General features: G+C 43.5%; 1 protein-coding gene across 3 annotated transcripts; it reads left to right on the top strand.

Annotated features, from left to right (window-relative positions):
- On the top strand, positions 7 to 9892 carry RNF6 (ring finger protein 6). 3 transcript variants are annotated; one of them, XM_021379066.1, is made up of 4 exons: positions 7 to 85; positions 3135 to 3336; positions 6085 to 6192; positions 7032 to 9892. In XM_021379066.1, the coding sequence occupies exons 2-4, from the start codon at positions 3144 to 3146 to the stop codon at positions 8765 to 8767; spliced, it is 2037 nt and encodes a 678-aa protein (XP_021234741.1). In that variant the 5' UTR covers positions 7 to 85; positions 3135 to 3143; the 3' UTR covers positions 8768 to 9892. The 3 variants fall into 3 exon arrangements, with proteins under 3 accessions (XP_021234741.1, XP_021234724.1, XP_021234733.1); XM_021379049.1 differs by lacking the exon at positions 7 to 85 and adding an exon at positions 470 to 1996 and having other exon boundaries at positions 3131 to 3336; XM_021379058.1 differs by lacking the exon at positions 7 to 85 and adding an exon at positions 470 to 1996.

A 13445-nucleotide genomic window follows, 5' to 3' on the forward strand; every position in this document is an offset into this window, starting at 1 on the left:
CCGCGCCGCGGGTGATGCCGCTCCCCGGCGGCCGGGGCGGCGGGGGGCGCGGGCAGCGCTGGAGGCACGGATCCGGCCGGTGGCGGTTAGTGCTGGGCCCTGCCGGGGAGCGTGAGGAGAGGCGGGACGGCGCGGCCTACCTCGCCCTGTCGCGATTGGCCGGCGGCCGGCAGCCGGCCAGGTGGTTGGCCGGGAGAGGTGTCGATCACTGCCCCCGGCCTCCCCCGGCCCGGCGGCGGGCTGCGGGCGCTGACTGGGGCCGGCCCGGGAGTGCGCTGCCCCGCGCCTCCCACGGCGCCCGGGCCGGAGGGAGCGCCGCGGGGCCGGGCCGCGCCGTCGGCTGCGGAGCTGCGCTGCCCGTGGAACCCGGGGAGGCCGCGGGGTTCTCATCACCGTGCGGCGCTTCCTTTGTCTGCCTTTTCTCCCCCCTCCCCTTCTCACGCAGGGTCTGGTGGTTTCTCTCCCTGTTTTTTTTTTTTTTTTTTTTTTTTTTCCCTTCAAGTTCGGTGAGATCATCTCGCCTGGAGGCCGAGATGTGACGGAAATCTTAAGTGGTCTCGTGGTCCGCGAGGTTTCCTCATCTAAACTCAGTTGTCGTCTTGCAGTCAGGTGGTAGGCTTTCGGAAAGCGCATACCTCATGGAATGGGGGTAGGGAGCCATGGAGAGGGGCCAGAGCCTAAAAGCATGCGGTATGTGCAGCTTAGATAGAAACGACTGTAAATATTGGAGAATAGGTGTGAATTAAGAAGGAAAGGAGCTAGTCTTGGGCTGGAAAATGCAGATGAGCTGCTGGCATGTGGCACCTGTTCCTTTGCAATGGAAGAGTAATGCGGAGCCATAAATAGATTTTACACTTTTATGTCTTAGTACTTAAAATCCTTCAACTTTCAACACCTTGAAATATTTTAAGGGCCAAAGTATTCCATTTTGGTGGTGTTTGATAACAAATATAGCTAGTAGCTGTCATCCTTGCAGTTATATTAAACAGATGGGACAGCCAAAGGCTTCACACTTCTTATGGTTTCTAAGTGAGTCACTTAAGCAGTGTGAGTAATCACCCTACCGTACCATTGTCAACAAAACAGTATTTCCTTCAGTTTTTGTGGGTGGTAGAATTCCAGATTTTGCATGAATGCAGGAGGAAAAGTAAAGAATCTCTCTTTCGCACAACAGTTTAAATTTAGGTTGAGGGAGACTACGTGTGACGGGCTTTTCATCTCAAGAATCTATGTGTGAGTTTCTCTGCAGCAGTATGGTGATATAGCCAGGAAGTCGGTTAACGTATCGTAGTTATTGTAGGGTGGGTGCTAACGTTTACTGTTAGGTTTTCATCTCAGTAGCAGCCTTACGTGAAACTAAATGAGTTTTATCTGTCGTCTTCTGTGTGCTACTTATCTCAAGTATTAAGTCATCTAGGGGCAGAGGCACTTTCCTTAATATTTGCTGCAGTATGGATTAAGCGTTTTTGTGACAGCAGTCAGGTGCTGGTGCAATCAGGATAGTAATAGTGCTATAATCAAGTGTTGAGTCGGGGGGGGGGGGAGGGCAATTGCATTTGTTTTGAGGAAGGCAGGGTAGTGAGATGAAGAGCTGGCTGAGAGATCTGTGCTTACAAATGTATTAGGAAAAGTGACCTGATCTGAGAGGAGCCGCTGTGGTAAACAAAAGTCAGCATTTAACTGCAGATTGTGAGGCTGAGCAAAGAGGGTGACAGTAAATTAACAGCCCCTGCAAGCATTTTGGGAACAGAAAATGTCTCAAAGGGGAGATACTCAGATTTCATGTAGTTTAAGTTAAATGAGTTAAACAGCTAGGAAGGAAGTATTACATGCGTCTAAATGCAGCATTGGATGCAGGAGACGGATGAATGACAAGATTGATTGGGATGTTTGGAAGTGCAGTCACCTGTGGTGAAGGGGGAAAAGTAGCAGATGGGGTGGAAAATGAGGAGACCAAGGATGCATCAGAGTGGATCCCACAGAGAACATAAGCAAGGTATATTTAAATGTATGCCAGCATCTGCTGTTGGCAAATACATTTCCTGATTCTTCATATCTGTTGGCAGCAGTGATAAAGATTTGCTCGTTATTGAATGTATGTCTAATAGTTGGTTTGGTCTGCTTGTTAGCTCGTGAGCTTTTCTGTGAAGACTAATTACCGAGTGGGAGTGCGCTGGGAAAGCTGCTCTGTGTTTCCCCATTTAACGCTTGAAGAGATTGACATGTTGGTGAACTGACCCCTCAAAAATAAGTATTTACCCAATAACTTCTTCTCCACAATTAAACAGAGTAGTGCTGTATGGCGATTCCTTCTTCCTGGTAATCTTGTTAGAGAAGTGATCTGTTCTGTCAGTTGTCTACCACAGCAGGTATTACAGATGGCTTTTGTTAAACATGAAGCCCCATTGAAAAGATGACACTCTACTTTCTCTTCTTTAAAATTGAGTATTGAAGAACAGGTATGGCCAAGAACAGGGAGATGCATTCCTTTGTTAGCTAATGCGTGGACTAGAGATAGCAAGGAAAATATAAAAGTAATATCAGAATGTCAAAAGAATAAATTTCACCAAAAATGTATCTGTAGGCTTTGTGCTATGTGAGTGGTAGTACAGACAGAGATAATGCTGTAATGTGCTTATCGGTAAACGTTTCAAGTGTTCTTCTCCAAAGCAGTAACTGTGTCTGTTGGAAGTCTACGCTGGGTAATCACAGAGCAATGTTTTCAGTGATATTTTGCCTTCTGAAGTACTACGCACTGCTGTTTTATTTCACTTGGGAGAGGCGAAAAAGATTCCTGTTATTCCTTTAATTTACTATGCTATCCTTATTTAGCTAAAAATAAACCTGTCATTGCTATTGTGCTTTAAAGTTGTTTACCAACTGCAATGTCTTTTCAATGAGAAAAAGGGACTTAGAGCTATTTTTGTGCAAGTTAGAAGCAAAATACTTGCATAATGAACGACACTGGTGAACTGACCTGGCAAATAACATAGAGTTTGGTTCATCTTAATCACCTTTAGCTATTTATTAATAAACTAATATAAATGAAAATGCTGGGAACTTCTAACCGTAAATTAGGTAAATTCTTACTATAATTATTGTGCAGTCTAACCTTCCAATTTTGTATAAGGCAGCCTGGCATCATGGATCGCTCTCGACACCGTGCAGGGAATGGCAATGAACAGGCATCTTCACGAGAGCGTGGTTATGGTGAAGACGAGAGACAACGACAGCTGGAGCGCCTCAGTAGAGAGGAAGCCTATTACCAGTTCATCAATGAACTCAATGAAGAAGACTACAGATTGATGAGAGACCACAACCTGCTTGGCACTCCTGGTAAGATGTGGATACCTTCAGCAGAAAAGTTGTATTGTGAAGTAACACAGCTGTTGTCAGGCTCTACATTTAGTAGAAATGTGAATTTCTATTTAAAATTAATGATAGTCAATAAAAGTTAACTTAAATAGATGCTGAAGCTGGAAAAAATACAACTTATCTGTATGTTGGTAATATCCAAACCCAAATAATTAACAGGCGTACTAAGGTATATCTGGCAACTGATGTCATGGCTGGAAGATTGTGTGGAAGAAACGGACCTGGGGGAATTGGTCGATGCTCGGCTGAGCATGAGCCAGCAGTGTGCCCAGGTGGCCAAGAAGGCCAATGGCATCCTGGCTTGGATCAGGAACAGCATTGCCAGTAGGAGTAGGGAAGTAGCTGTTCCTCTGTACTCAGCACTGGTGAAGCCACACCTCAAGTACTGTGTTCAGTTTTGGGCCCCTCACTGCAAAAAAGACATTGAGACCCTGGAGCGTGTTCAGAGGAGGGTGATGAAGCTGGTGAGGGGTCTGGAGCACAGGCCTTATGAGGAGCAGCTGAGGGAGCTGGGGTTGTTCAGTCTGGAGAAGAGGAGGCTCAGGGGAGACCTTATCGCTCTCTATAACTACCTGAAGGGAGGTTGTAGTGAGCCTCTTCTCTCTTGTAACTAGCGACAGGACGAGGGGGAATGGCCTCAAGTTGCGCCAGGGGAGATTTAGGCTGGACACTAGGAAATACTACTTTTCTGAAAGAGTGGTCAGGTGCTGGAACGGGCTGCCCAGGGAGGTGGTTGAGTCACCGTCCCTGGAGGTGTTCAAGAAACGTTTAGATATAGCGTTGAGAGACGTGGTTTAGTGGGGTTATTGGTGGTAGGTGGATGGTTGGACTGGATGATCTTGTAGGTCTTTTCCAACCTAGCTAATTCTGTGATTCTATGATGCTTTGACATTGTCCCCCACCACATCCTTATCTCTAAATTGGAGAGATATGAATTTGAAGGGCGGACGATTTGGTCGATATGGAATTGCTTGGATGGTCGTAGCCAGAGGTTTGTGGTCGATGGCTCTGTGTCCAGGCAGAGGCCAGTAACCAGTGGTGTTCCCCAGGGGTCTACCTTGGGACCAGTTCTCTTTAACTTCTTTATCAGTGACATAGATGATGGGATTAAGTGCACTCTCAGCAGGTTTGCTGATGACACCAAGGTGAGTGGTGGAGTTGACACAGCAGAAGGAAGGGATGCCATCCAGAGGGACCTCGACAAATTCAAAAGGTGGACCCATGTGAACATGATGAGATTCAGCAAAGCAAGTAGAAGGTTCTGCACTTCGGTCAGAGTAATCCCCGATACATATACAGACTGGGAGAAGAAATCCTTGAGAGCAGCCCTACTGAGAAGGACCTGGGGGTCCTGGTAGATGAAAAACTGAACATGAGCCAGCCATGAGCACTTTCAGCTCAGAAGGCCAATGGTATCCTCAGCTCCATCAAAAGAGGGGTGGTCAGCAGGAAGAGGGAGGTGATTGTCCCTCTCTACTCTGCCCTCGTGAGGCCCCATTTGGAGTCCAGGGCTGGGGCCCCAGCACAGGAGGGATGTGGAGCTTTTGGAGATAGTCCAGAGGAGAACCACAGAGGTGATGAGGCAGGCTGAGGGAGCCTGGGACCTTGATGAACTCAAAAGGTGTGAACCTTGTGAACCTAGAGAGGTTCAACAAAGCCAAGTGCAAGGTTTTGCACTTGGGTCCAGGTAATCCCAGGTATGTATACAGACAGAGAGAAGGATTCCTTGAGAGTAGCTCTGCAGAGATGGACTTAGGGGTCCTGGTTGATGAAAAACTTAACATGAGTCAGCAGTGTGCGCTTGCAGCCTGGAAGGCCAATAGTATCCTGGGTTCCATCAGAAGAGAGACGGACAGCAGGGCAAGGGAGGTGATTGTCCCCCTCTATTCTGCCCTTGTGAGGCCCCATCTGGAGTACTGTGTCCAAGTCTGGAGCCCCCAACATAGGAAAGATGTGGAGCTTTTGGAGAGGGTCCAGAGGAGGGCTATGAAGATGATCAGAGGGCTGGAGCACCTGTCCTGTGAAGAAAGGTGAAGGAACTGGACTTGTTCAACCTGGAAAAGAGAAGGCTGTGGGGAGACCTCATTGCAACCTTCCAGTATTTAAAGGGAGTTTATAAACATGAGGGAAATCAACTTTTTACATGGGTAGATAGTGATAGGACAAGAGGGAATGGTTTTAAACTAAAGGAGGGGAGATTTAGATTGGATGTCAGGGGCAAGTTTTTTACAGAGAGAGTGGTGAGGTGCTGGAATGGGTTGCCCTGAGAGTTGGTGGATGCCCTGTCCCTGGAGGTGTTTAAGACCAGGTTGGATGGGCCCCAGGCAACCTGATATAGTCCTTGATCTAGCGGCTGGCAGCCCTGTCTGTGTCAGGGGATCCTTGAGGTCCCTTCCAACCCAAGCTGTTCTGTGATTCTATGGTATCTGTCTATGACACTATCTTGGGCTTCTGGCTGTTGAAAGTTAGCATGCACTTGATGCACATTCAGCATTCACACACCTCCCATCCCTAGTAACTACTTCGTGTTATCTATTTACTTGTCTTCCAGTTTCACACTAAGTGCAATTTGCTTTTAAATTTAATTAATTTTACCTCCTTTCTTAAGGTTTTCCTTCAAGATAGCCATGCAGAAATAACAATATTTTCTATGTTGAGCCGATAACAGTGTCTCATCTAACGGTATCATCAAAATGTAAACTATTTCAGGGGAAATAACAGCAGAAGAGTTGCAGCAACGTTTGGAAGGGGCTAAGGAGCGTCTGGCATCACAGACTGATTTGGAAAACAGAGAAGGTGAAGGTAGAACTGCTGGAGGTAAACATTCTTCCTTCATATGCATACAGAGTACATACAGATATTTAAGAGAAGTGCTGACCAGTTTCAGTGCTGGCCATTTCAAGTCTTTTTTCCACTCTGCCTCTGTGAAATGTTCTCCAAGTAAGAGATTTCCTAATGGTACAAAACAAACTTAAATTCTTATGAAAGATTTTTAATAGGAGCCACAAATTAGTTTCTACTCTTCTGTTTTTCCCTTTGCCAGTGAATCTAGGAGCACAAAAAAAATATTCTTTTAATTCTTAAAAGATATTATACATTAGAGAAGTTAGAGCAGGAAAAAAGTTAGCTGGTAAACAGTTAACCTCTCTTCTGGTTTTGTTGTCTTATTTCTGTTTGTTGTAATAGTGAGGTTGGTACTATTTATGCTCATCACTTCCTCACCAGTACTGGCTTAGTCATTTGGCCAATTCCAGTTCATTTTCTAAATGGATAAAATCTGTCTTAGTTTTTCTCACTTTATCAAAATTAGTTGACAAAGTTACACTCAAATCAGTAGCGTAAGTGAGAGATGGATATTGGATGATTGAACTACCTTTGGGCCGTCTCTGAGTGCTTCCTCAGAAGAGGCTGTGTGGATATATTAATTTCTCTGTGCCTGCTGGTAAGACCAAAATTCCAGCTTGAACTTACCAGTTTTGCTGACATTTCTATATACAGCTTATTTTCAGCAAAATTGCATTATCACAGAGAGGTAGCTATCCTGCTACTGTGACACTTAGGAAGTCAGAGCTCAGCAAGCATAGAGGATTTGGAATGCATCACAGTGTGCTAAGGATGCAGTTGTATGAACGCTTGCAATTCTTTGTTTCTCTCAGATTCTGATGTTCTTGGAGAAAACTCAAATGGTGATTCGTTGCTTGAGTGGCTGAACACATTTCGTCGCACAGGAAATGCCACTCGCAGTGGTCAGAGTGGGAACCAGACTTGGAGAGCTGTGAGTCGAACAAATCCAAACAGTGGGGAATTTCGATTTAGTCTTGAAATCAACATTAATCATGAGCATAACAATTTTGAAACCGCTGGTGAAGAGTATGTGGGTATAGATCGTAGCAGAATGTACTTAGAAAGAAGACATCAAAGAGCTGTCAGTCCAGTAACCACACGAACAAGGAGCAGGATGTCAAGAGAAGCAAACAATGAGGCTGCAAGCTCAAGGGCTGCAAGGACCAGGTCTTTAAGAAGTTCTGCGGTGCAGAGCTCTGAAGCAGCCTCTCATCCAGTCTCAGGGAGGCTCAGGAGTAGAACGAGGGAATTGACAGGCCTTCACCAAACAAATACTACACATACTACAACTGCTGGTGAACAAAGAGAAATGCCAGGAAGAGGTACTTCTACAAGAGTCACAAGAGGTAGATCTAGAACTAGCGTTCGGGTAAATACAAACCAAAGACTGGAAATTCTGCGGTTGAGGTCTACTTTGAGTAGTCGAAGCCGCTCTCCACTGCGAAGGCAGGGCGAGACTGCATATTCTGAGGAACACGGGCAGAGGCAGGATAGAAGTACGCAGCAAGCGAGTAGAGGTAGAAGACATTCAGCGCAGCTTCCTCAGCAGCCTGCTGAAGAACAAGCAAGAAATAACACTCAGACACCTCAGCTTTCCACTGCAGCCCCATCCTCGGGATTAACTTCAGAAGAAGAGGAATCTAGTAGGCCAGTAGCTGCTGTTAGAAGGCATCCAACAATTACACTAGATCTTCAAGTGAGACGAATTCGTCCTGGAGAAAACAGAGATCGGGACAGTATTGCTAGTAGAACTCGTTCTAGAGTAGGAATGGCAGAAAACACGGTTACTTTTGAAAGTGACAGTGGGGGATTTCGGCGGACGATCTCGCGATCAGAACGTGCGGGTATTCGAACCTATGTTAGCACTATACGGATACCTCTTCGTCGGATTTCAGAAACTGGGCTTGGTGAGCCTTCATCAGTGGCTCTTCGGTCAATCCTTAGACAAATTATGACAGGTTTTGGAGAACTGAGTTCTTTAATGGAAACTGAATCTAACTCAGAAATGCAAAGAGGTGCTCATCACTTACCAGACGTACAGACAGAGCGGAACAACTCAAGTTCAGTAAATGATAGCAGTGATCCAAGTGAGGTTACTTCTAGGAATGGGCATGTAGTAGAAAACGACAGTGAAAGAAATGGGCGGAGTGATGATATACAACACTATGGTCGCAGTAATGAAAACCAGGATAGCAGACAGTCTCAAGATGCTAACAACCTAGTGGAAAATGGAACTCTGCCCATCCTCCGGCTCGCCCACTTCTTCCTGCTGAACGAAGACGATGAAGACGAACGTTTAAGAGGTTTAACCAAAGAGCAGATTGACAATCTTTCTACACGGAATTATGGGGATATTCACACTGAAGAGGAAATAAGTAAAACATGTAGTGTTTGCATTAATGAATATGTAACAGGAAATAAGCTAAGGCAGTTACCTTGTATGCATGAGTTTCATATTCATTGTATAGATCGCTGGCTTTCTGAGAATTCCACTTGCCCGATTTGTCGGCAGCCTGTATTGGGGTCTAATGCCACAGACAATGGCTAGAATCATTTGTACTGCTCAGTATTCAAGGATCTACTTCTGCTCTGTTTATGATGAGCCAGATCAAATGAATTGACTTGCATAGGGGTCCATTTGTCTGGGGAGTTTTGTTAGATTTCTTTAAAAATAATAGGAAACTTGTCTAAATCTAGCAATGTAAATAACTATTTTTCTCCAAGTGCAGATCTAGGAGTACACATAGAACCAAATGATATCGGTAAAGTTTATATTTTTTTAGGTAATTTTGTTATGCTAAGCACTTTTGTAAATAGAGAAATGCAATAGTTAATCGGTCCTGCTTATTGTATGGTTTTTTTAACAGTGTAATGGACTCACTTTATTTAGATTACAAATTGTTTCACACAGACCTACCACTGTGTTGAAAAATTAGTGTCTAAATAGCCATTCATTAGCTTTTTGTTCTAAGAACAATTTCTTTTACAGAGAGTCCCGTGCTGGATATGTTTGCTAAAGATATTTAAGTTACTTGAAGTGCTCATTTTAATATACAGTATATTTTTTTTAACATTCAAATATCCTTTCCAAAAACTTGCCAATTTGGTTCTATTTAAAATTGTTATGGCAATTTTTTGCATGTGGTTTTACACAATGCTTAATGCTGACAAGTTCATGTTCAGAAGTGGATGGGTTAGTGATATAAAATGTACATAATTAAAAGCTGTCTTTGACAATCGCTGTCTTTTCAGTACAGACAGCAGTCACGTTGATGACAATTCCAAGAGTGTGTGTCTTAATGAACATATTTGCTCAAAGAGTAAATGAGCGTTGAGGAAGCCTTTTTACTTTTCCAAATTACTCAATATTCATGTTTTTTTTTAACTGCCTTAGTTTAAGGAGGGAAATAATTCCTTAAGCATTATATTGTCTACAATATGCATGTTTTGTGCATCCTACTCAGAAAAACAAAGGCTTGAAGTGTTTTTGTACAGAATTTTAAGGTACATATGTTATTAGTCCTCTTAAAACATGTCTGAGGACCAAATGGCAAAAGACACTAAAAAAAGACAAAATAAGCTTCCCTTGAAGTCCCCAGATTACTGTATAATTAGATATTAAACTTTATACCAGTAACTTATAAAGAAATAAAGTTGCGAAGTAAATAACCGAGGCTTTGTGTGGATTACTTTTGAGCTGTATCCTGTACATTGGTAAGAAGACCTAATGTTCATTCTCAGTCTTTTTCCTTTTCATTTCCCCCAGCTGTGTACTTGTGTTTCCACTGTATGTGTTAGCTACTGCGGTAGATTAAAAAAAAATCGAGACAAAGCACTCTTAAGGCTTGTGGAAGTATGCTGAATGTTAGAAAAGCTCATCTTTTTCTGAGGAATGTATATCTCATCTGTAGGGAAGGGCGGAATCATGAAACACACAGGCATATATCTTGAGTAGTTGAAAGTACTTACTGAATAAATTCTGACTTTTTCTGACTATGGGCTGCTTGACAGGACTTGGTTATGCGAACCTGGAAGGGAAATGATACAATCCTGTGTTAAGCTATTGGGTGTCTTTTCCAAGTTTGCACATGAAAAGCTTGTGTCAAAAGTTCCACAAATTTGGGATGCTTCTTTTTTTATTCCTGAAAGTAGTTGTAATAATTGTTTTAAAGAGGTTTAAATGAGTTTCAGGATATGATGATGATCTCTTCTGATGTCATTTGGACTGCTAACTATTACAAACATTATTAACATCTCTCTCTTGGCTCCTTAGCAATATTAAAAAGTTAGGAGATTTAAACATCATTACCAGAACTACCTTTCTAAGTTTTTGTGTTATTTTTGTTAGCTCCTGATGTGGACAGTATCTAAATATGTAGGTGCCTTCTGCTTTTTCCTTGTCTTCCTATGGTTTTCCTTTGTATTTGAAGGCTGCCTCACTCAAGGGCTGCAGCTGTAGACACCTGCCTTTGCCTCATTGTTGCATTGCTGATAGGTCCTTTCAAAGTCAATTTTTGCTTAAATTTTTACTGGATCACACACGTATATGTTTCATACAGTGTTTTTTAACTATCAAGTTGGAATCCTGCTCAACTGCTCACTAATGCACTAAAGGTAAAGGGAGGTCCCTTGTGCTTCCTTTGATTAAGTTGGGGTTCTGTTGTGTAATGGCAAGAGCAAAATTTCTGATACAGTTGACGACAGGTTACCCATAACTGAGCTGCAGTCACTGCACTGGGGAATATCCAAATGTACAGTTAGAGTTTTGCACTGAAGTCATGGGCTACTGGATAGAGAAGATGAAATCTCCCACGTTATATTCCTGCCTTGTTGCACATGAGTTGTCAAGTATTTATGCTTGACTTAATTGGAAGGGCATGTCATTTGTTCCTCAATTTCCCTAGCAAATTGTATTGATAGGAGCAATTAAAGTCTCCGTTGTTCAGTTGGGTATTGGCTTCTGTTGCTGGTGTTGCTGTGATATTCCTTCAGCTGTCCACATCCACCTCCAGGTACTATTGTACCCTGGGGGTTTCTTGATCCAAGTCATGAGTGTGTAAGAGCTTTGTTAATTTATTCCCTATGCATTTCCTAGTAGTTTTAAATCCATCTGTGTTCTTGATCTTCACTGAGATTTGATTACAGAGTTAAAAAGTTTCTTTTGTGAGAAGTGTTTGTTGTTTTATACTCAGCTTTTTACTATTTAAGATCCCTAGTTCTTGTATTGTAAAATGCAACATCACTGTAAATAACACTTCCTCATTCATTTTGCTAATTCTGCCACTTTTTATTTTTAACAGAAGAGTCCTAGTAAATCTCTTTCTACATAGAAGCTATTCTTTATTTGTAGCTGTTCTTGTTGCTCTTTTTTAATGGGAGCATGTAATAGTCATGCAGTGTTTAAGATGTGGATGCAGTAGGCATTATGAGAAGGTAGAACAATAACTTCTTTTATCCCCTCTGTGATCTGAATAATTCCTGATATTCCAGTTTTGGTTTTAATTGCTGCTCAACACTGAGCTGATATCTTAAGAAAGCATGCAAGAAGACTTCACAGTTTCTTTCCTGAGTGCTGGTTAGTAACTCTAGAACTGACTATTGCTGTGAGTTTGATTTAGTCCTTTTCCCCAAAAAGAAATATGAAAGCCAAGTGTTCAAACTCTGTAATGCCACAAATTTGTTTGGTTCTTTTTTCCTGTAAATTGTCACAATCCTCCATCCCACCAGGAGATGCAACTTGTTCAGTGATCCACAGCATTCCTTTCTCCTCTTAGAATTCAGCGTATTTGACAATTCCCTGTGGATGTTTTCATTTAAGTGACTTGACTTTCACCTTCCAGTTAAGAGACTTTCTCCAGTGCAATTCTCAGCTTTTTGTAGCAGCATTCATTAAGCACATTTTTCTCCTTTTTCAAAGTATCACTTGGCTAATGTGGAACTGTATTTGTTACCCTTGCTGTGCTCTGCTTCAGGAATGCTCTCTGTAATTGTTGAACATAGAGAGGCACAGGATTGTGTTTCCTTCTGCTTCCTATGGCCTGCTCTTAGGCAGCAGGAGCAGGATACTTCCCAGCCCTATTTCTGTGCAACAGCAACCCTTCTCAGGTTTGACTGTACAGTCTTAATGCTATACTCAGTACAAGAAACCTCAAAACTTGAATTCTCCTGTATTTACTATCTTGATATGTCTAATAAGGAAGGTGTAACTTTCATGCACTCACAGATCTACAAACTGACTTTTCTTGCAGCATTTTCAGCATCAGCAGAGGCAGGAGTGATTCCTGTTGGACAGATTCTGCACTTCTCCAGCTTGTGATTTCAAGAGCATGTGATGATTTGGTAATTTGTCCAGTTCCTGCCTGTTGACTTCTGAAAGGTTAGCTCTTGTTATAAAAATGTATACTGGAAGGTACACGCTACCATGTATTGCATGTTTACCTGGGCAGCAGTATCATGGAATCATAGAATCGTAGATGGCTTGTGTTAGAAGGGACCTTAGAGATCATCTAATTCCAACTCCTTGCCATGGGCTGATTGTCACCCACCAGCTCAAGCTGCCCAGGGCCCCATCCAGGCTGGCCTTGAGCACCTCCGGGGATGGGGCATCCACAGCTTCTTAGGGCAGCTTTTGCCTGTGCCTCACCACACTCGGAGTGAAAAATTTCCTCCTAATACCTAATCTAATCCCTCTTTTAGTTTAAAACCATTCCCACTTCACCCGTCTCTGTCTGTGTAAAAGGTCTGTCTCTCCTGTTTATAAGCTCTTCAAGTACTGGAAGACTGCACTGAAGTCTCCCTGGAACTTCTCCAGGCTGAAGAACCCCAGTTCCCTCAACTTTTCTTAATAGGAGAGGTGCTCCAGCCGTGAGATCATCTTTGTGGCCCTCTTGTGGACCTGCTCCAACAGCTCCAGAATTGTCTTTTATTTTGGGCCCCAGGCCTGGGTGCAGTTCTCCAGAGGGGGCTCGCAAGGGCAGAGCAAAGGGGAACAATCCCCTCCGTCTCCCTTCTGGCCACCCCTCTTTTGATGCAGTCCAGGGTACAGTTTGCCTTCTGGGCCCCAAGTGCCCACTAGTGGCTTGTGTGGCTTGTTCTTGTCCACCAGAACCTCCGTGTCCTTTCCCACTGGGCTGCTAGAGTAGAAAGTTGCTGGCCCAGAGAGCACTTGGTGGTGCTGAGGTGTGCCAGGTGGCCTGGCCCTCACCCTGTTCGTGTGATAGGGATGC

The sequence above is a fragment of the Numida meleagris genome, chromosome 1, assembly GCF_002078875.1.
Source record: "Numida meleagris isolate 19003 breed g44 Domestic line chromosome 1, NumMel1.0, whole genome shotgun sequence".
Taxonomy (NCBI): domain Eukaryota; kingdom Metazoa; phylum Chordata; class Aves; order Galliformes; family Numididae; genus Numida; species Numida meleagris.